The sequence below is a fragment of the Borostomias antarcticus genome (assembly GCF_949987555.1).
Source record: "Borostomias antarcticus genome assembly, chromosome: 6".
NCBI lineage: Eukaryota > Metazoa > Chordata > Actinopteri > Stomiiformes > Stomiidae > Borostomias > Borostomias antarcticus.
In genome coordinates this window covers 20080849-20104658 of record NC_140239.1, presented here as the reverse complement: position 1 = coordinate 20104658, position 23810 = coordinate 20080849, and the positions used below count along the sequence as shown (strand labels likewise).

Genomic DNA, 23810 nt, shown 5'->3' with positions numbered 1-23810 from the left:
TAGAACAGTGTATTTTACACGTTTGGTCGCTCCTAGACCTTCAGGCTCACACAAAGTATAATGCTGTTTCTGGCACACATAACACACATAGAGAGAGAGAGAGAGAGAGAGAGAGAGAGAGAGAGAGAGAGAGACAGAGAGAGAGACAGAGAGAGAGAGAGAGAGAGAGAGAGAGAGAGAGAGAGAGAAAGAGGAGGAATGGTAGAAATCCTTGCAGGTGTCTCAGACCATCATGAGACTGACAGCTGTATGTGAGTGTATATTTTAGTGTGAATAAATGTGTCATATTGCTGTTAACCCTCCTCAGGGCGATGCTGCCATCTACTGTTAGAGACAGGTACATTCATAATGATGTCACAGATTTGAAAAACATTCTGGAGCTCGAGGGATCTTTATTTGACCATGCGTGACACACACACAAACACATGTGAGCGAGTGTGACACAGCACACACAACACACGTCTTCGGTGGTCGCCGGTGGAAATTGTTCCCATCCAAGCTGTCCTCCTCCAGGGGCAGCCAGGAGCAGTAGGCAGCTATCGTTCCTGGCGTCTGGGGACCAAGTCCAAGCGCTCAGTCAGAGTCCTGGTGTCCCTTATTTTGGGAGGAAGCCCTTGCAAACATGGGGAGAACATTCAAATTGCACAGAAAGGCCTGGAGCTAAGTACTGCACCACCATGCCGCACGTTGCGAATTTTGGGGTTCAGTGTCTTGCTCAAGGACACTTCGGCACAAAAGATTTTCAGAGAATCTTAAATAAAGGTTGGAAGAAATATAGTCTGTTTATTTGTGCGATAAGCTACTATGCGTTTGCTCTGTTATCTCTTCTCATCATTTTAAGATAAAGTAGGACACATGCTGTTGAAATTAATAATAAATTAATAACAATATCTGCATCTGCCTTTGCTTTTATCTCAGTTTTGTATGAACCATCTTGTGCTGCACAGACAGTAATCACTGAGGAATTAGCTGGTTCAATCTGCACATGAAGCATGCATAAAAGGGAAGGGCATGTTTGATCCTTTTTTTCATTCTATCTTTAATTCAGCCATTAAAAATCAGGACATTCATCTGTATCAGTTCTCTGGTACTGTAAAGTTGTTTGCCAATCTCATCACATTTAATCATACATTTGATGCCTACGGCAGCTGCAACAACATAGCAGTCTTCTCAACACATTGCATTGTGTGCCTCTCAAGTAGTCGAAGTTGAAGGACAAGCACTTTGGCGTCAATAATGGACTGACTGGTAAATTTGCTTTTATCTAAGCCGTCGTCTAAATTGGAATTATAGCTTCCCTGGAACTCATGTTGATTCAAACAGCAGATCATTTTAACCCCCTTCCGTTCCGCACACAATTGCATGTGCGTGCACACACACACACACACACACAGACACACGCGCACACACACACACACACACACTCCTGTCCACAGGCTCTATTCACATCGCTGTTTCTTCCTCTGAAGCGTCAGTACTCCTGCTGGGTCAGTCTCTGCGGTTTACTTAAGCTGTTACATCCCTCCATTAAACTGCTGGCCCCATGTCCTCTCCCTCTGCACACGCACGTGCGCACACACGTGTGCACACACACACACACACACACACACACACACACACACACACACACACAGTCCTGCTGCCAGTGTGAGTGGAGCACTGGCCAGGACTGACCCCACTCAGCAGACAACATGACCCTTAGATCTCACTACACTGTCCAGGGTTAAGGCCCCCCACTCCCTGCAGAGTTTGGCAGCCATTAAAACAACACATTAATCTCTCTCTCTTTCTCTGTTTCTCTCACTCACTCAAACCCCCTTTCCTCCATCTCTGCCTTTGTCTATTTCTCTCTCCCTCTTCCTTTACTCCATTGTAGGCCCTACCTTACAAAGAACAAAGAACACTAATTTCCTGTCCTGCCATAGCAATGACATCCTGTACAGGCTGTGTTTGTGTGTGTGTGTGTGTGTGTGTGTGTGTGTGTGTGTGTGTGTGTGTGTGTGTGTGTGTGTGTGTGTGTGTGTGTGTGTGTGTGTGTGTGTGTGTGAGAGAGAGAGAAAGAGAGAGAGAGAGAACCAGAGCATTATGTACCTGTCCTGCCCTCTAGATTGATGGTGCGGAGGGCGAGTGTTCTGGTGCTGGATGAGCAGTCTCTGGGTAGACTCCCTGCTGTGTTCAACGTAGATCAGACTGGAGAGAAACGCCACTAAAACAACAGTACCACCTTTGGTAATGCAGGCGGGGTTTCAATTCCCGACTAGGTTTTTTTTTTTTCATTTGGTCTGCTTTTTATTGGCTCAGATTGGCAGAGCACATCGGCTGCAGGTGTGTATGTGTGTGTGTGTGTGTGTGTGTGTGTGTGTGTGTGTGTGTGTGTGTGTGTGTGTGTGTGTTCTCCAGTCTAGGGGGCTGCTGACCCAGTTTGGGTTGTTTTTCTCCCCTCATTCACCCTTCGGCAGTCATGGGGCCTTCTCCTCCTCTCCTCCTCTTCCTCTCTCTTTCTCCTCCATTCCTCCCCTCCTCCTTTTCTCCTCAATTCCTCCCCTCCTCTCCTTATCTTCTCAATTTCTCCGCTCCTCGCCACATCTCCCCTCCTCTTCTCCCCCCTCTACTCCCGCCCTCCTAACGTTAACCTGGGACACAGCCAGAGATTAATCACTTCTGACAGGGAGGAGACTGTGCCCAGGAACCGTCCAGATGAAAAAACACAAGAAGAGAAGCTCTCTCTCAGCCCCACGAGTTGCTGATCTTGCCTCTTCACAGACGCTCTCTGCATTTTAAGTTTCTACTGATATCAGGAGCACGACAACCATTCACCTGCTCATTCATTCATCCATCCATCCATTCACTCATCTCCTCCCTCCTAGTACTTGCATGCGGTTGGAAGCTGGGAGACTGTTGATGCACAGTGGTTAACCCCCAAGCCTGTATTCCTCCGCTCCTAACACTTCAACTATTGGGACACACACACACACACGTTAGAACCTCCATGCGCCCATGCCCACAGCTTTTCTCCTGCGCAATGGAGCGACCGACCTCACGCCACCCTGGTGATTGATGAAAACTCAAATTGCTCTGGGCTGCTGAAAGTCCAGACTCATCGTGAAAATGTCATAAAATGGTGATCAGTCTGGTTTACTTGGCTAAGTTTAGCCTACTCTGCGCCATCACGTGCGTTTCACAAGCGGAATATCACAACACAAAACTGCTTTCCTAGATCATCTTATTGTATTAACTTAATTATCCGCTGGGAAAAAAATATTTCCCCATGTAGCCTACAGATTGAGCTTTATCGCCCGCGAAAATGCTTTAGTGACAGCCAAAACATTTCCTTGCCCAACGCATGAGCCTATTCGCGCACACTTTCCAAAGCGCAGTTGAGCAGACTATCGGCAAATCGCCCAACCCTCATTTAGGACATGGGGGCAACAAATCATCGAATCTCTGGTTTGAACAGGCGAATCTGATTTGACTCACAAAATTCAGAGTCGGGTACAGCCCTAGTGAGGACGGAGCGGAGCTACAGTAGGAGAGGGCAAGGTTAGGGGCTAAACCCAGAGAAGCCCAGGTGCCCAGGTGGGTGGTTCACATGGTTCGATTTTTAGGTGGTCCGTGCTGCTCTAACTGGAACATTGTGGCCTATGTTTACCTCCGCCGCAGGGGCAAAGTCCCGCAGGGCGGAAGGTAATGTTTTCGCCCCTGTCTCTCTGTCTGTGTGTGTGTGTGTCTGTAGGCGGACAGGATTAAACAAAAACTACCATCCCGATATGCATGAAACTCGGTGGAGGGGTGCAGCATGGGCCAAGGAACTCACCATTAAATTTTGACCATGATTCATTCATAGGTGGCTCTACAGTACCCATATTACTGTAACTTCAGTGTAGTGGGGAATTTAGGTTTCAGTTTCCACATAGGTTTCTGGATCTTGGCGCCACTTGCAATACCGAGCTTGGCCACTACGCCAAAAACGGTCTGTTCCTGGCCATGGGGGCTTGCTTCATGTGCCACTGAGCAACTTGGATTGAATGGGCCGCCATCTTTGCATGCCTTATCCACTTCTTATAATACATCCATGATCCAGCCATGATCAGTTATGCTCGCTTGTCAGGCTGGTGTCTATTTACTTTTTCAGCTCGATCTGGAAGGTTGAACGCTAGAGCACGCCTACCATAATTTTTCCGTCCGGTGGATGGAAGATGATGCTGCAGCAGTGTTATTATTTAAATCAGCAATATTGCGCCTGACGAGACTACTGGCTGCAGTGTAGACAGCGACAAACAAGCTGCTAATGCTACTGCTGATTATGGTGTTTTGTGCGCACAATACCACTTAGTGCGTTATCAACTTGTTTGCTAACAAAGGCTAGAGCTACTACTAGCCAAGTGAGCGTAAAGGCAATACTGCCAAGCAACACAGCGACACCTGTTATATAGACTAGTGTCTCAACTTGCATTTAAACGATAATGTAAACTAATGAATGTGAATGGGAAGTCTTCACAAAACTAGCAACGTTTTGGAAATTGGAGAGGAAAGATGTCAAGCATAAAGAGGAAACTACAGGTGGTGCTACAATAACCAATTCAAAAAGCCAGAAGGAGAGCACAGCACATGAGAGGTGGTGGTGGGAGGAAAGGTAGAGGAAAGGGGGGGAGGGGCGTGGAAGGGGGAGAGCAGTTGAGGAGGGGGGGGGACAGGAGTGGAGGTCTGCACTCTCTGTGTGCAAGCCCCTCTAGTTTAGTTAAAGTCCCAGTTAACCAAAATCTGAGATTTGCTTGAAAACACATTCTATGTGTTAGTGATGCATTGCTGATAACATGTAAAAATGGGATGAACCATGTGTAGTACTGAATTGTGAAGTTAGACCAGTTTTGTGTTTTTGACCAGTTTTGATTTCTGGATTTTCTGGGCGGGCTTAAAACGGTACCGGATGACGTAGAGCGGTGTTCTTAGCATATCCCCGCCCTAACACTATATAAAGCTAGAACGGATTTGAATCTTCGGTTCTGCTCAATCTTGAGTCTAGAATTAGCTAGTTTTAACCAACAGTCTGGAATTAGCTAGTTTTTCTTAGTTAGCAATGCATGCATAAAACTAAACGAAAATGCATCCTTCCTGGATGCCAGCAGGAATGGGATGATAAGGTCTCCTTCTTTCACTCCCGAGTAAAGCTGAAATGAGAAGCAAATGGTTAGCATTTTTGAAGAGCCATGGTGTTACAGAGGAGTCTGTCACAGCTAGCGCCCGCCTCTGCAGCAAACATTTCACTCCCGAAAGCTTCTGCAATTATAATATGAGGCTTTTGGGTTTCACGGACTCACGACTGGTCCTGGTGAATTCGGCGGAGCCAACCATCTCCCTCCCCGGCCTCCATTCTCCTCCTGTCGCATCAACCTTTGGTGCCGACAGCACTGCCTTGTGTGCTTATAGCTAATTAACGTTATAACGTTAGCTAGGTAACGTAAGCAATAGGAAAATACACTGCTACGTTAATCTACAAAATGTGTCTTGACATTTATGTGGTAATGTCAGCTATGATTAATTATATGTTATCTTAGGAGGAATTATAGCTAACATTATCTATGTAGATTGTTGCAAATGGGAGTGTGTATATAACCTTAGTCTAGCTAACATAGCTAGCAGCACCGACCAGGCGACCACCCACCAAATAACGTTACGGATGATATATTATGACTATAAGCGTTAACTATACAGAAACTGCCTGCCATATTTGTGGCACCTGATATGCGTATGGGTTCACCGGTAATGGTAACAATATATTTCTCCAGCGGGAGACCGGGAGACGGGAGCGAGGGGGATGGTTAGGTAGACCAGCTGCAGCTGGAGAAAGACGCACCCTCTCCCAGTGAAGCGGTGCTCGGCGGCTACTGGCTGAACGTTCTGTTGGATATGGGAGGGAAAGTTGAAGCCGAGTGCTCGTTATTCTCACACATAACATTGCCAACGAGAGTGGATGAGTCTGTCCCGATTATCAACTCCGGTAGTGTACGCTTCTTCGCGCTATCAGCGCTGTTCAAGCCAGTGACTAAAAGGTACATTTTAAACAACTTTTTCCATTGATCCCAAGGGACGACAGGATCGCCTGTTAGGGATAGGAATGGGTCCGGAGGTGGCAGGGAGAAAATAGGGACAGACTCATACATTCCTCGTTGCCTGTTTTTGTATTTTGCATCTAAGGGCAGTAACACTGGCGCGTTTGTATAGAGTAGCTACAGTTTTACCTGTGTTGTTTGTCAGGAGGTAGGTTAGGAGGAAGCATCTGTGCGTTTGACTCATTAGACAAGTGTAATTTCAACTCCTCTCTGTTTTCACAAAGATGTGCCTTCCTACCACAAAAGAGACGGCGTGCCAGTGTGACAATATGCAGACCAGAGAACGGTACTATTTGACAGGTTCTTCCCTCCACACCCCCTCCCCACGCAATTGGGTGTGGCTTCGGTGCCTTCAGCAGACACGCCCCCACAGTCTCAGACCAGAGAATGCTGCTGATTTTTAACCGATTTTGAAGCCTTATTTTATATACTTAGCAACATTTTTAATCACTCAGATTTGGCTGGGTGGTTAATGACATGTTTTCCTGTGGTGTGTGAAGCTCATAACAAAAATTTGAACTGGGTTAACCTGGACTTTAATTTTACTGCATTGTATGACTACTTCAATCAGTACAGTCAGCAACACTCACTGATTGAGAGCTGACTAACACAACGTCTTTCTGCAGTGTCCTGCTGTTCCCCTGTTACCTCTGCTCTCCTGTACTCCTGTGCTTCACTTCTTTCTTCTCAAAGTTGTCCCTCTTCTGTTTTCTCAACAAGTTTTCATGTCTCTGTTCTGGAACAGTAGGTAAAATTGGTTAATTTTACTGTATTGTATCACTACTGCAATACTACTACTACTACTACTACTACTAATAATAATAATAATAATAATAATAATAATAATAATAATAATAAACGTTATTTATAGAGCACCTTTTGTGACATAAAACACAGTTCAAAGTGCTTTACAAAAGACATTAAAAACAAAAACATAAATAACAATTGAGAACTAGTAAGAGTAAAGAGACATTAAAAGCAAAACATCAATCAATACATAATAAAAATAGAAAACCATAAAATAAGTAAGATCAAATACAATGGTATAATAAAATACTATAAAATGAAAAAATAGGTAGATAAAAGAAATCAATTAAAAGCAAGGTCATAAAAGTAGGTTTTGATCATTACCTTTCATTTTAATTTGATCATTACCTTTCATTTAATTTTTCAATTATATTTCACTTAGTAACTGTTAGGCTATCACTCAGTAATTGATCGATTGAGAACTAACACTGAATGTCTTCACTGAATGACTTAATGTGTTTCACTCTAATCACAATTGTTATAAACTCACTTAGATTCAGTCAGCAGGTGATTGAAGTCACTGTTCAGAATCACAATTTCACTCTTCATGACACACTCATCCACTAAAAGAGGAAAATATAAATAGGCCTAATAAAGTTAAGATTTCAGATCATAAACTTAGATTTAAATGCTAATAAATGATAATAAATATTATTCTCTTCTTAGGCTAGTCCTGTTACCTCTGCTCTCCTTTATGCCTGTGCTTCACTTCCTTCTTCTCAACACATTTCCTCCTCGTCCATTCCTCTTTCACTCCTCCTGACTCCCTTATTCTCTCTTCCTTACTCCTCAAATCCAGACTTCCACTCATGTTCTCTTCTCACCAAATGTCCAATTTTTTTCCTCCTGGCAATCCAGATGTCTAATGACACTTCCATCACCTCACGCTGGCTGGCTAGCTAGCTAGCTAGCCACAAGTAGCCAATAGCTTTGTTTTCACAAACCTGAACAACTTTCTAATGTCCATTTTAGACTTAAAGTTACTTGGTTTTGATTAAGTTTTGAGCTCGGATTCCTGTCTCTCGACAAGCTTGCTTTCTCTTCTGTGGTTACTTCCAACTACCAACCGCTGCATCTGCCTGGCATCACCTCAAGTAGGCTAGGCCTACTTCACTGTCCTCGCGCAGATTGACATAGGCTAAACAACCAAGCATTACAACCGTTAGCTATTTCGCATCTTTGCATTGACTCTGTATGTAATCTGACTGGGAAATGACAGTAAGGTAGGCCTATTAGTAAAAAAAAATAATAATAATAATAATAATAATAGTAATAATAATAATAATAATAATAAAAATAATAAAAATAATAATAATAATTCTCGGGATTTGGGGCTTTTGTGAAAACATTTGTGGCTTAAGCCCCAAAATCCGCCCCCTAGCCCCAGATCACAGGACCTAATGACTACAGTCCTATCGCCCTGACCAATGAAGACTTTTGAACACCTTGTAACCTACTGTCCCACCTCAAAACTATCATGGACCCACTCCTGGACGCCCTGCAGTTCACCTGCAGAGCTAACAGGTCTGTGGACAATGCAGTAAACGTAGCCCTCAATTTCATCCTTCAGCACCTGGACTCTGCCAGGATCCTATTTGTGGATTTCAGCTCCGCCTGAAACACCATCCTACTTCAAGATAAAGAACGAAGAAGAAGAACTCAGTTGTCCCTCTCTTCCCCATCACCCTGATTCCCCAGTTGACCCTGTGGTGTCCTTCCGCTTGGCACCATCATCTCCCAGGACCTCAAGTCACCAAGAAGGCTCAGCAGCGGATGCAGCGAGGCAGCTTAAGAAGTTCAACCTGCCAAAGTCAATGATGGTAGGCTACACTTCTAGGCCTACTGTACACCTCCATCATCGAGTCCATCCTCACCTCCTCCATCACCATCTGGTACGCTAAGGACAAGTCCAGACTGCAGTGTGTCATCCACTCCGCTGAGAGGGTGAATGGCTGCAACCTGCCATCCCTCCAGAAACGGCATGCCTCCAGGGAGATCCCCCCCTGGACACAAACTCTTTGAACCACTCCCCTCTGGCAGGAGGCTGCAGTCCATCAGGAACAAAACCTCTAGGCACAACTGGCCTCATCAACAACGCAAGTGACCCTCACTGACACTGTCTAGCTGCTTGTACCTTTTTTTTTTGATTGTACTGTATTGTATTTTATTACTTTGTTATTGTATTTTGTACTGTCCAGTCTTGTTCTTGTACAATGTTCATTATTAGCCTATTATTATTGTTGTTGTTGTTGTTGTTGTTGTTGCCAGGCACCAACAGAGTTGTGGTGCAACTGACAAACGCGCTCCGTGTTTTTGCGAAAGGCGACTTTCAGAGTGAAGTGGCTGATTTAGCCAAGGTATCTCAGCCCACTATCTCCCGAGTTTCAAATTATGCTATGTACAAAGTGCTAGATAACCATTACAAAGTATTACAAAGTATATATACGGCACGTGACAAGCGCACGAGCAGAGAAGCGCAAAAAAGAAGCATCGGTTGCCTGGTAACAAACAGACATAAACATTGATAGCCGATGTTGGATTGAGTAGTTAGGATTTCCCAACTTCAAGATAGGATAGGACGAAGCAAGATAAGATAGGATGCCTAAAGTTATTTAGGATTTGCTTCTGTAATACCAAATCAGGGAAAATCTTATCTGAACTGTCCTATCCTATCTCAAATCTTAAGATAGGACGTGTTTCTGTAATAGCCTAGGCCCCTGGAGAACTCCACAGGATAGGAGCAGAAGGTGCCCCATTGGTTAGAGCATACCACCAATGACCAAAAGCTTGCTGATTCAAGACCGGGTCAGACCACTTGACAAGTGATTTTCCATCAATCATAGCCAACACTAGCTCATGATTGTCAGTTGCTTTGGATAAAAGCGTAAGAAAGAAAAAAAGTGTTGCACACTCTCTTTGGTTATTTTATGTTGACATTTCGGCTTGTTGGCCTTCTTCACAATTGGATAAAAGCGTCTGCTAAATTACTAAAATGGAGTAGCTCCCTTTCAAACAAAGTGATTATGATTTTAATACTGTACCTTTTGAATGAATATTAAGGCTGGCTGGGCGTTGTTTGACATTTTATGTTACATCACTCTAACTTGACTAATCCTCTGCCAGTTAACATCCTTAGTTTAGAATCTAGGCCAGCCAGCAGCTGCTATCCTGTCAACCCAACCTTGTGAATGATCCCCACAGAGCTCTGAGATGACTCACTCAGAAGGAGAGAAAGTGGATGAGTGGTGTAAGAGAGAGAGAGAGTGTGAGGGAGAAAGAAGGTGAAAGAGAGGGAAAAGGATAGTGGAGGTGTGGAGAGGGATAGTGGAGGAGTGGAGTTGAATAGTGGAGGTGTAGAGAGGGATAGTGGAGGAGTGGAGAGGGATAGTGGAAGTGTGGAGAGGGACAGTGGAGAGGGACAGTGGAGGTATGGAGAGGGACAGTGGAGAGGGACAGTGGAGAGGGAGAGGAGTAGTGGAGGAGTGGAGAGGGACAGTGGAGGTGTGGAGAGGGACAGTGGAGAGGGAGAGGGACAGTGGAGAGGGAGAGGGGTAGTGGAGGAGTGGAGAGGGAGAGGCAGAGAAAGAGGGAGGGGCAGAGAAAACGTATGCGCCCCCAGAAGAGGAGCAGCCAGATGACTGGGTCTATTAAAAGTGTGCTCATCTCGTCCCCCTAGCTGGGCGTGGTGTGATTGATCTCATCTGACAAGTCCTTTTACCCTCTGTCACATGAATAACTGTGTATCTCCTGAGAGAGTGGCAGACTGCCTTGTCCTGAGAGAAAGAGAGATGGGAGAGAGGAGTGCGAGGGGGAGGGAGACAGAGGGGGGGGTAGAGAGAGAAGGGGGGAGTGAGGGAGAGGAAGAGGGGAGAAAGGGAGAGAAAGAGAGAGAGAAAGAGAGGGGGGCTGCAGGGTGTGTGACGTTCAAGGTTACATCACCGTCTTTACAACCGACCACCAACCCTTTCTTGCTCCCTATTAAGAGCCACAATGACAGCCGGTCAGAGTGCCTCTGGCTTCTGTTGGGATTGCCCTTGACTGGCTCTGGATCTGCAGCACGGTGACTAATCACAACACAATCATCACAAGCTCAGTATTAAAATTACCTTATATGGACAGAATGCCAGACTCTAATGAATGTCAATGCCATCTGTCTCAATGCAAGTTTAATAGTTTTGTGTTTTCTTAAGACATTAAAGACAAGACAGTCTAAGGGGCTATCCAGCTACACTGATAAAAGACTGAGCTGCTGTTCCTCCCGGGGAAGGGCTGCCCGCACTGGGACCTGGCCCTCACCATTGAAGACACAGTCTCGACCCCGACTCGGACTGCGAGGAATCTGGGTGTGAACCTGGATGACCAACTGTCGTTTTACGCACATGTCACATCCGTCACACGCTCCTGCAGATTCATGCTCTTCAACATCAGGAGGATTCGCCCTTTCCTCACTGATGAAACGGCGCAGGTGCTCATTCAGGCCCTGGTCATCTCCTGCCTGGACTACTGCAACTCTCTCCTCGCGGGGGCCCCAGCGTCAGCCATTAAACCGCCTGAACTTGTCCAGAAAGCTGCTGCTCGCCTGGTTCAACCACCCCAAGTTCTCCCACACAACTTCCCTTCTCCGTTCCCTACACTGGCTCCCTGTAGCGGCTCGCATCCAGTTTAAAGTTTCATTGGCCTGTTCTAGCCTACAGGCCAATGAAAGGAACAGCCCCCTCCTACCTCCAGGCCATGGTCAAACCCTACACCCCCTCCCGATCGCTACGCTCTGCTACCTCGAGGCGACTGGTTTCCCGGTCACTCCAAGGCCCCTGCGGTCGATCAACACGGTCACGGCTCTTCTCTGTCCTGGCGCCGCAGTGGTGGAACGAACTGCCCACTGATGTCAGGACAGCAGAGTCGCTGCCCATCTTTCGTCGCAGGCTCAAAACTCATCTCTTCAAGAAGTACTACAACAATCCTCCCTCCTAAGCACTTATTGTATTGTATTGCACTGTATTTTAGATTGCTATTCTTGCACTTTGCCTTCAGCACTAGATTATGCTCTTAGTCACTTGTTTTAGAAGGAAGATGCACTTATGAGTTCTGGCAAGTAGTAGTACATTGGCTTTTCCTACGTTAAATTCAATTATTGTTAGTCGCTTTGGATAAAAGCGTCTGCTAAATGACTGTAATGTAATGTAATAAAAAGCTAGTCATCTCTGCGGGTGGACGGTATTTATACTGGGGGAGTGAGTTTAACCACCAGCAACGTTACCTACACAGGACTCACAAGGACTGTGTCACTTGGTTACACTAACTCTGTGTGGAAGACTAGTGCCACAAGTCAGTATTCTGCTGTATCACTGGTCCGTGCAGCCCCAGGAAATCAGCAGACTCACTGAGCGACCAGCCAGACATTCAGTGGAGTATGCAGGACCAGGCAGCTCATCCAATCTCTAAGCAAGGACTAAACATGATTTTACACTCTTCAAGAGAGTCGGTGGTCCTGGTTAGATAACCTCCCTCTTTCACCAGTATTTCTCTCTTGAAAAGCCACACCCAGGGCAACAAGGGTTGTCAGTAGAAATAAAATTACCTAAATTGACTCTTTCATTGTCCAGGGTGTAATAAGTGGGGACTATTCTGTCGGTATATTTCCACTCCCGTCATTGATAAGTCACTAGAATATTAATATTGTATGTATGTTGAATGTAGGCTACACTTTATTTTTTATAGCACTTTTCAAAACAGGGTCACCACATGCTTCACAAAGAAAATAAAACTATTACAATAACACAAAAAACATTGTAAAAGAAACAATAATAAACACAAACACCATATAATACAGCAAAACGGAAGAAAGCAATGTGATTAACAGCTGCAACTCCAGCCACCAGTCTGTCAAGCTCCTGAAGTTTGCAGACGACACCTCCCTCATCGGACTCATCTCCGAGGGCGACGGGTCCGCCTACAGCTGGGAGATCGACCAGCTGCTGTCCTGGTGCGGCCAAAACAACCTGGAGCTCAACGCTCTCAAGACAGGGTAGATGATTGTAGACTTAAGAAAGAAAAGCCCCCCTACCCCCATCACTCTGAATGGCACCCCATTGTCCACTGTTGACTCCTTCCGCTTCCTGGGCACCACCATCTCCTGTGACCTCAAGTGGGAGGTGAACATCAGCTCCCTCACCAAAAAAGCACAACAGAGGATGTACTTTATGCTGAAGAAAGTCAACATGCCAAAGGTAATGATGGTACTTTTCTACACCTCCATTATCGAATCCATCCTCACCTCCTCCATCACCACCTGGTACTCTGACGCATATGTACAGTTATCCGCTGTGTATATGGCCTACATGTAGCTCCCATCTTGTTCTTTATAAGTTCATTATTTGCCGTAGCTGTGTGTTGTCCCTGGTGTATTTCCTGTGCCAGCTTGTAAGTTTGTAAACTTGTCAGCTTTGTCTTTTGTTCTCTCAACATGTTGAGTGTGTACCTTGGTTTTATTGTTTAGTCTTTGGTTTTGGTTTTTGCCCCTCATGGTGCCTTTCAACATTTTGTGGAAACTGGTGAAACATCCATGTTACACAAATGCACCTCTGACTTTTACATGCAACCCTTGTGATTGTGATGTTTAAGACATAATGTGAAACCATCTATGGCTTCTCACATGGCAGGTAGCTCAACAAGAGTTCAAGCCCAGGGGGGTGCAGAATAAAAATGCCAATGCATACTCCATTGTGCTGTGTGACCTGATTTTGAATGATATTTTAAATGTGTAACTGTTACTGTTTCTTCATCTTGTTTGTATCTTGTTATCTTCCCAGTTGTTTGTCTGCTTACATCTCAGTCAGTCCCACCTGTGTTCAATCCAATCCAATTCAGTCAATCAGTGAATCAATGCTCATGCATGATTCCTTATGTAAACATCTAGTTGTGACATTTATACTTTTTTGGGGGGTCTAATTGCCAGCTTCTTACTTGGCTCAACAAGAACATAATCTTCCCTTGGTGTCTATGGTTGTGAGTTCAAGCCTCGGATGATGCAGATTAAACATGTTAATACCTACTCAGGCATTGTACTGTTTGGATTTCAGATACATGATTTTTGAGGTTTTATTTTAATTTAAAGAGTTTTAAATAATTAGGGTTCAGGCAGAGACCCTTGTGTATTTATAATGTGTCCTTCCTCTTCTTCCTCAAAACGCCCGGCCCCCGATCCAGTGCAGCAGCTGTAATATTGTATTTATACAGTATTTTGCATCTGCCCTGGCATGCAAACATATTTGTGTAGGGCCTACTGCACCCTGTCCTATCTTCATCAGTGTAGGCTATGCCATTACCCGTTACGAATAAACAGATCTTGAATCTAAAATTAAAATAAAACTACTATATGACATAAACAAAAAATATTATTAAAAAGCTTTTAAATAAAAATAAAAAAGAGACTTGAAAAATTATACAGATTTAGCTTGTCTCTCAGGCAGGGAATTCCACAACTGAGGGAGGGGCCCATACAGCAAAAGCCTTGTTCCCTTGATGTTTTAGGAATAACTAGTAGACCCCTACCAGGTTCTCAGGCTAAATGCTGCTGTTTCTATAACTAGACTTTCTAGACGTTCTGCTTTTAGACAAGGATGGGAGTAAGCAGTTAGGCTAATGTATTTTATTTTTTATCGTGGTGTGGGAGCCTTTATCTGCTCCATTCACATCAACTACAGTCGAAAATGCTACTGTTTCTATTCGCTTTCTAACTACTAGCGTATTGCTGCCCTCTACACGTTAAAACGTAAATGTTCATCTCCTGGGGGCCTGAGCAGAGGTGCGAAAGAGCATCGCGAGAAGAGGGTCTGTAGAAACGGCGGTGTACTACGTTAGCTAGAAGAAAGGAAAATGTCGCTTACGAGGTGAGTGTTGTGGCAAGGCCCGGCTTATTTCACTTAATAACAAGGAAGATCGAATATTGTTTTAATGTATCGACCTGATTTTGGTCTTGTGAAATGACTTTTGTCAAGACAGTAGCACTAGGGTTTACGTAATCTATAGCTCAGCATTCACCGTTTGTATAGCTAGCTAACATTGACATGTGCTAACAGTTAGCTAGATGGTAACGTTAGCATCAGTTTTGGACACTTACGTTAACGTTAGCTAACGTTACTAGCTACCAGCTAGCTCGCTCATCCGGCCTGCTGCTAGCTAGGACGAAAGGTAGCATATATAACGTTACATCCTCCCCATACTGGTAGATGTGACAACATCATTTGTTGTTGTTTTTTTGTTTGGAGACATCACGCTAGCCTTCGTCTTTGGTAATTAGTTATTAGCGTGTTGGCTCAAATATAAAGGCATCTAATCTAGTCTAACATTAGAAGAAGCGTGAACTTAGGCTAATGTAGCTAGCCAGTAGCTGGACTAGCTAGCTAGTGCTAGCTAACTTGCAATGTTTACAGACATAGTCGCAAAATACTAGCCGCTGGCTTGTACGTTCATGAGACGTTGTCAGTAGCTATAGCTAATTCATGCGTGTGCTTCTGCTTTCAGCTTTCTACCGGCACCCACCCAGCTTTCCCAGGACCAGCTGGAGGCTGAGGAGAAGGCTAGGACCCAGAGGTCCCACTCCACGGCACTGGTATCATCCCGGAGAGAACCTGCTCCCTACGGACACAGAAAGGCCTGGGTGCCCCGGTCCCTGGAGGTACCGTGATTGGATTGGGATAGTTACTTATGTAAAATATCATAAAAGTCGTACAGTTTAAGTTAAAGGTACAGCAGTTAAATTTCGATGTAGACTAATCTTTATTTACATTATTATAATTCATCCACATACTTTTATTCTGCACCTTTCTAAAAGCTATTAATGAGTGCTGCTCATAGTCCACTTAGACAGTGGTGTGTGTGTGTGTGTGTGTGTGTGTGTGTGTGTGTGATTATCAAGTAACCCAACTGATGTTGTGTGTGTGTATTGCAGGACTTTGGAGATGGAGGGGCCTTCCCAGAGATCCACGTGGCCCAGTTCCCCTTGGAGATGGGCAGGAAGAAGAAGACGTCCAATTCCCTGGCAGTCCAGGTGGACGCAGAGGGCAAGATCAAATACGACGCCATCGCCCGGCAGGGTCAGGGCAAGGACAAGGTGGGTCGGGTGGTGGTCACACATGTCCCTCTACACTGGAAACACATTGTCTTCAAAGGCCCCCCGTGTTGTGTAAAACCTGTTTCACTAGGCCCCGTGTTGTGTAAAACCTGTTTCACTTTGTAGTAAACTGCTATGAAATTCACCCTTAGTGCAGCTGCTTGTTTGTTGCTGAGTCCCGTGTTCTGCTCCTCTGCAGGTGATCTTCAGCAAGTACACAGACCTGCTCCCTAAGGAGGTGCTGGACGATGAGGCCCCGGAGCTGCAGAGACCCGATGAAGAGGCCATGAAAGAGGTGAGACAGATGTGCCCGCCTCCCAGACATACGTATGTACCCAACTCCCAGACATGCATACCCGCCTCCCAGACATTCACTTTCACAAACACTGAAATGCGATGTGATTTCGATCTCTGGCGATGTACTGTGATTTTCCTTTGACTCTGGTGTGTGTGTGTGTGTGGTGTGTGTAGCTGACAGAGAAGACGCGGTCTGCGCTGGAGAAGCAGGTGTCTCAGAAGATCGCTGCTGCCATGCCTGTGAGAGCAGCAGACAAGCAGGCCCCGGCTCAGTACATCAGGTGAGGCCGCTCTGGATTAACACAGGTGACATACCCCACTGGGGAGGATGATCAGTCCATAAAGTGAGACCCTGCTGGCAAGGATGGATGCTGGGTTTATTTCTGCCACTTAAAGATACATGAACAATAGATTCGAAGATTGAAAACAATCGGACTCAATGGACCAATGAGTTCGATACATCTTCCTTTAAAACTAGGGTGATCGTAGAGGGCCTGCCATACAGGACTTCTCAGAAGTTTCCATGAAATCTTATAGCGTTTAGAAGTCTGCTGTGGCGCGTTTGACTCTGTACACCATGTAAAGAGGCCTGGTCACCTGCAGGTAGCCATCTTCCTACTCAGATGTTGACCCCTTCTCCCCGTCCGTTCTGTCCCCCAGGTACACCCCGTCCCAGCAGGGAGTGGCCTTCAACTCCGGGGCCAAGCAGAGGGTGATCCGCATGGTGGAGATGCAGAAGGACCCCATGGAACCGCCGCGCTTCAAGTAAGTGATGGACAAAAAAAAAGGAGCATAGTAGACTCGACTCACGAATAAGTATCTAAATGCTTCACTCAACTAGAGACTGAGGACTTTCCAGATTCCCGTCGCTTAAAGTGGGGTGAAACAATTTGAGAGTTAAAAGAAAAAAGATTGACCCATGAACAGTCGTAGCGCCCAAAGTACTTTCTCGCAGTCCGATGCTCGCATGTGTTGCCTCAGGCTATGTCATCACATATAGCTGTTCTCATTGGTTGCACTTTGACCTCGGTTGCCGGTGACCTTTCAAAGTTGAAATAATTAGAACTTTGAGCTATGTAAGCACATCTGGAATTGAGTTACCCGTATGAACCTGCGAGGACACGATCAGCTTCTTTTTTTCATATTAAATTCTTTAATCTCCAGTTTTAAAATTAGCCAATGAGCACACTGAGGCAGGGTGTGCGTCGTTCAGCCAATTGAAACGTTTGTGCTCATCTTGTGTGTGCCTCACACAAACACACAGACCACCTGGCACTTGCTAAAGTGAGAAGGCTTTTCGTTAAAGTTAGTTATTTAAGGCTTTAAAGTTAAAGTAAGGCACTGTTTTCACTGACAGGCCTGATCTTTGTGCGCTAGGACAGTACTAGGCCTATAATGTGTGTGTGTGAATGTGTGTTTCAGGATCAACAAGAAGATCCCTCGCGGCCCCCCCTCGCCTCCTGCCCCCGTCATGCACTCTCCAAGCAGAAAGGTAGGACCCAGAATCCAGAATGTCCTGGACCATCGCTCTCTTTCTGGGGGTTCCAGGAAAGCTGTGACGCGTGTCTCCTCTTGGTCTCTTTCAGATGACCGTCAAAGAGCAACAGGAGTGGAAGATCCCTCCCTGTATCTCCAACTGGAAGAACGCCAAGGTACGGTACCGTCGGCCCGAACTCTGCTATATCCAGAGCCACACGGGAGTCTATCAGAACGGTCTCAGTTTGAATCATTAATACTATTATTCCCTTTGACACCAGGATTTGTTTAAATTTAAAATGAAGTACCAAGCCCATCACGCGCACACACACACACACACACATGCTTGACCGCGGTTGAAACTCCTCCCCCTCTTCTCTCAGGGCTACACCATCCCCCTGGACAAGCGCCTGGCCGCGGACGGGCGGGGCCTGCAGACCGTCCACATCAACGAGAACTTTGCCAAGCTTGCCGAGGCGCTCTACATCGCTGACAGAAAGGTACGCGATTAGTTCCGGGGATTTGGAGTCTGGAGGCTTAATGGTGTGTGTGTGTTGGGGGGGGTGTCTGCAGTCCAGAGCTTGGAAGATCCTTACCTAAGCTCCCACGATGAAAAAATTCTCGTCAGAATGAGCAATAAGCTCCCGAAAGCCGTTTAGATGTTTGTCGATAAGAGACACTTAGAGTGGTTTGTAGCTGCGCTGCTCGGTAACAGTAAGGCTCCGCTCAGTCACATCCTGGAGACGGTAATCCTGAAGACGGGCAGCTGACTTCTTTTATTTTGTTGGGCGTGGCTCTGACCGTGGCACGCGTTGTCCCGCGCAGGCTAGAGAGGCGGTGGAGATGCGAGCGCAGGTGGAGAAGAAGATGGCCCAGAAGGAGAAGGAGAAGAAGGAGGAGAAGCTGCGGGAGCTGGCCCAGATGGCCCGAGACCGCAGGGCGGGCATCAAAGGTCACGGCGATAAAGGTCGGTCCCTGACCCCCCCCACCCCTGATACAGAAGGCCTACTTTATGCGTGCATAGCGGGCACTAATTTTTCATTCCTCCCTCCGTTCGTCCTCCCCTCTCCTCTTCCTCCTCCCTGCCTCCCTTCCCTCCCTCCGTCTCTCCCCTCCTCCGTCCTCCTCTCCTCCCTCTCCCTGGCGGTCCAGGTGGGGAGGACAATGAGGCCAGGGAGCGTGACGAGATCCGCCATGACAGGAGGAAAGAGAGACAGCACGACAGGAATATCTCCAGAACCGCCCCCGATAAGAGGTACATGCATTTTTAATAGCGTATGCACACACACACACTTTCTCTCTCTGTTTTACACACACACTCACACTCCTACATCTCTCGATCTGTCCTCACATACCCGCACACATTCGTTCTTGTTCTTTCCCTCTCACTAACACACTCTCCGGCACACACACACACACAGTCTGGCTCACACACACCCGTACGAACGCCACACTCCCACAGCGAGACACAGCCGTCCCTACTGAATCATTGATGAGGCGGGGTCCAGTAGTGCTGAACACGTCCAGCTGTTCTGAGCCCTCAACAGCATGGGGGGGGGGACTGCGGTGGACTTGTTACAAGGACAGGCCTGGCTGTCACTACCCCGCCCCCCCCCCCCCCGCCGCGCGTCTGGCCCTCGGCGCGGGGTTCTCCCCGTGTCGGTAACGGGGGCGGTCTGTTAACCGTGCTGCGTTCCGTTCTGCCCCCAAGGTCCAAGCTGCAGAGGGACCAGGACAGAGACATCAGCGAGCTCATCGCCCTAGGCCAGCCCAACCCACGGGCCTCCAGCGACGCCCAGTACGACCAGAGGCTATTCAACCAGAGCAAGGTGAGAGGTCCCGGGTGGAGGCTGTAGCCCTCCACACACTGCCACCCTATTGGCAAGGACCTCACAATAACGATAAGGGCTATATAAATAAAGCTTTGATTGATTGATAAGTATCGCCATACGTCACGATTGTATCACAATACATTGCGATGAGATACATAATACCTTGCAATACTTAACATAACATAATTAACAGAAAAATCTGAAAATACAACTCCATCCTCCACTCCCTGGAGGTTAATCCTGAGGGCGGAGGGAAAGTAAAGACATTTTAAATACATTTAAAACATTAATAATGTACCGATGATTGAATTATATCCTTCATTGTGTATATCTTTATCTATTCCTTGTCTTGTTCTGTGTATGTGGTTTTTAAAAAAAAAATATTTTAAGTACGAGGGACTGGAAAATTGATACAGTATCATGGAAAAAATCATTGTACCACTGTATCGATTTTATAGCACATCCCAATTATGCCATGGCAAGCGTCGCTATGTTTCGCTGCCTGAAGTCTTTACGTAATCTTTAGTCTTGTGGTCTCTGTTTAACATCTCTCTCCCTCCCTTCTCTCCTCTCTCCCTCTCCTCTCTCCTTCCCTTCTCTCTCTCCTTCTCTCTCCCTCCCTTCTCTCTCTCTCTCTTTCCCTCCCTTCTCTCTCTCTCTCCCTCTCTCCTTCTCTCTCCCTCCCTTCTGTCTCTCTCTCTCTCCCTCCTCTCTCTCTCTCCCTCCCTTCTCTCTCTCTCCCTCCCTTCTCTCTCCCTCCCTTCTCTCTCTCCCTCCCTTCTCTCTCTCCCTCCCTTCTCTCTCTCCCTCCCTTCTCTCTCTCTCCCTCCCTTCTCTCTCAGGGCATGGACAGTGGTTTTGCGGGCGGAGAGGACGAGACGTACAACGTGTACGACCAGCCCTTCCGAAGGGACAGGGACATGGCCCAGAACATCTACAGGCCCAGCAAGGGCACCGACAAAGACATGTTCGGAGACGACCTGGAGACCCTCATTCAGAGCAACAGGTACCGGGAGCGCTGGTCGATCCATCCCGCCCCTCCGGGGAGGGCCTCTGTCTCCGCCTAGGGGTCTGTCCGTCTCCGCCTAGCACCTGTTTTGATAACTAAGCAAACTCTCTCTCCTCTTTCCCTCTGTGGTCCAGGTTCGTTCCGGACCGCGAGTTCTCCGGGGCGGACCACGGGCCCCGTCGGGACGGCCCGGTCCAGTTCGAGGAGGACCCCTTCGGTCTGGATAAGTTCTTGGAGGAGGCCAAGCAGCACGGCGGCTCCAAGAGGCCGTCCACCAGCCGCTCCAAGGACTACGACCACGACAAGAAACGCAGGAAAGAGTGAGGGGGGGGTCGGGAGCAGGAGTGAGGAGTGGGAGGAGAAGGACGCCCCCAAGACTCCTTGTGGGCTGGAGGCGGGGGCCGCAGTGGGTAGGTCCGCCCTGGGGGGCCGTGTTTCTAAACCCAGGGGGTGGAGTTGCCACCTGAACTGTAGGAATGCAGATTATACAATAAGGGTTAAATATAAAAATAAGAGTCTCACGGTCTGTTTGAAAGCCTTTTTTATGTAGTATTTTTGAGTTAGCGGATGGGCTTGTTGGTGTGAGAGGAGCAGAGAGAGGGGGTCCGGTGTCAACATGGCGACTCTCTGACCCTGCCCCCCTCAGCACCTAGCAGGGTCTTTGTTCCGGTTTTTTTTTTTTTTTAACCTTTTTACCCCCCTTGTCACACGGAATGCGTGTCTGCTTTTTCAAATGAATCCCCTACATGTGTTGGGGAGCAACATTATGGCCCAGTTGATATGATGTCTAGCATTCCTGTAACCCAGCTGAGTTCCCCCTGGTCACATAGTATCTGTGACCATCTTATCTGGGATGTATGAGTGGTGTTCTCCTGTTACCGGTGGGATATGTGACAAACCAGCTCTATATTTCTTGTACAGTACTATTATCCAATGAATAAATTTCATATTGTGGAACACGGCTGTTTTTCTGTTTCATCATTCCATACTGTAAAATCGCTATATCTCTCAAATGTGTTTCCTCAGCGCAGACATCAGGTGTGTTTCCTAACTCTCAGAGCAGCCATTTTCTCTGTGGGAGACCCTTTGTTGTGTAGTTGTCTCTTCTTTTCTCCCAGCGCTGTTTCCCTGTAAACGTGTGTGATTTCCATAGTCTGATTAAATAGCTGCCCAGAGTTGATGCAGAGGAACCATCAGTTACAAAGCAGAACCACCACACACAATCAGAGGAACATGGTCAGAAACACTTAGGTGAAGTTGCCTGAACGTCTTGATTAGAACAAAACTGGTCCAATTAATTTCAATTATGATTGAGTTATGTAGCCTGACTGTTTTATTCAAGGGAACTTCCTGGACAGCCAACCAATCAGCAGCATTGCACGCTGGAACAGACTTGAGAATCTAGAAGAATGGCATCTCACTCACGTCTGCGTAGGGATGATCAGTCACAGTTGATTTATACACAAGGTGGGTGCTTTTTCCACATGGAAATTATAGGCATTCCACATGAGTACAGGCAATGGTGCATCAGGTCAATGTTTTTCAACACTGGTCTATGATCAAGATCTGTGAGGAAAACTTGTTGAGCTGCAAAGCCATGCATGGTGCTTTGAGCATCTAAGGTACTATACATACAATCTATTATTGTGGTTAAATAATTACAGGACCTCGAAGGGTCTTTAATCAACACAAGGCGCACAGTTATACGTGAGCGGCAACATACACTATATGGACAAAAGTATTGGGACACCTACAGGAGCTGGACGAGAGGATCTTACATCACCAAGCGCAATGCCAAGTGTCGGAAGGAGTGGGGTGTGGAGTGACGAATCACGCTTCTCTATCTGGCAGTCTGATGGACGAGTCTGGGTTTGGCGAATGCCAGGAGGATGTTACCTGCCTGACTGCATTGTGCCAACTGTAAAGTTTGGTGGAGGAGGGATAATGGTCTGGGGGGGGGGTGGGGTTCTGTGGTTGGAGTTGTTTTTCTGGGGTTGGCCTATAGGCCCCTTAGTTCCAGTGAAGGGAAATGTTAATGCTTCAGTTTACCAAGACATTTTGGAATATTCTATGGTTCCAACTTTGTGGGAACAGTTTGGGGAAGGCCCTTTTCTGTTCCAGCATGTCTGTGCCCCAGTGCCCAAAGCAAGGTCCATGGTTGGGTGAGGTTGGTGTGGAAGAACTTGACTGGCTCTCACTGAGCCCTGACCCAAACCCCATCAAACACCTTTGGGATGAACTAGAATGGAAATTGCGAGCTAGGCCCTCTCGTTCAACATCAGTGTCTGACCTCACAAATGCTCTTCTGGATGAATGGGCAAAGATTCCCACAGACACACTCTGAAATCTTGATGTAAACATGTAATGTTTATGTTCAAACCAGCTGTGTGGATGACTGTATGTGTGTGTGTGTGTGTGTGTGTGTGTGTGTGTGTGTGTGTGTGTGTGTGTGTGTGTTGCAGCTCCGCTACCCAGGGACAGTTCCCAGGTCCTACTACGTGCGTGACTCTGTGAAGGTGGACTGTGAGCATGACCTGTGTGTCTGAAGGTCAACAGAGGCTCCTCCCAGAACAGCAGTGATGTTTTCTGTCTCTCCTCTCTGTCCTGCAGGTGTGCTTGGGTTCGACACCACCTACAGCATCTTCCAATCAAAAAATATCAGCTTCACCGTATAGATGCTGCTCCCTGGCCAATTACAATCCCCGAAGAACAGGGGCGGGTCAGAGGTGGCCACCACCAGCCAATCATGATGGCCATTCCCGAGAGGCCAGTCCCCCCTGTTGTCTTAGTTACCCCTCAGGCCCAACCCCCTGGTGGTCAGCCAGCCTGGCCCAGCACTGACCAGACCCCCACGGCCAGCACTGAGCACCGTGGACCATGGACCAAACGCTGGCATGGAGAGAGGAGCGAATTCGCCGGCTTACTTGAACACTGTCATTGTGGCGGGTTTCAAGAGAGAAACACAGTATTTTGTTAAGCTAAGTATTATCCACATATCCTATACATGTTTGATGATTTGGGAGATTGTCCATATTTATTTTGTTGGGGTTGTATTATGATTGTATTTTATTGTATTTGTATATGACTCGTACAGACCTCAGGGGTCTGTGGTGCCGTCCTACTAGTCACCATTACACAGCACCTGTACCAAGCAGGCCCCCTCTCTC

At 46.8% G+C, this 23810-nt stretch overlaps 1 protein-coding gene across 1 annotated transcript; it reads left to right on the top strand.

Moving 5' to 3' along the window:
* The first annotated feature begins 14751 nt into the window (after positions 1–14751).
* snw1 (SNW domain containing 1) lies at positions 14752–21552 on the top strand. Its single transcript, XM_084440430.1, has 14 exons — positions 14752–14806; positions 15441–15594; positions 15868–16029; positions 16229–16324; positions 16501–16607; positions 16987–17091; positions 17749–17818; positions 17913–17978; positions 18186–18302; positions 18628–18769; positions 18955–19057; positions 19514–19631; positions 20477–20640; positions 20778–21552. The coding sequence occupies exons 1-14, from the start codon at positions 14793–14795 to the stop codon at positions 20965–20967; spliced, it is 1608 nt and encodes a 535-aa protein (XP_084296556.1). The 5' UTR covers positions 14752–14792; the 3' UTR covers positions 20968–21552.
* Positions 21553–23810: the final 2258 nt, after the last annotated feature.

What these genes read in the sequence shown, in the direction of transcription:
- snw1 (XM_084440430.1), top strand. An exon ending in ATGAAGAGGCCATGAAAGAG is followed by an intron (nt 16,325 to 16,500) that starts GTGAGACAGATG and finishes TGGTGTGTGTAG; the next exon opens with CTGACAGAGAAGACGCGGTC. An exon ending in CCAACTGGAAGAACGCCAAG is followed by an intron (nt 17,979 to 18,185) that starts GTACGGTACCGT and finishes CTCTTCTCTCAG; the next exon opens with GGCTACACCATCCCCCTGGA.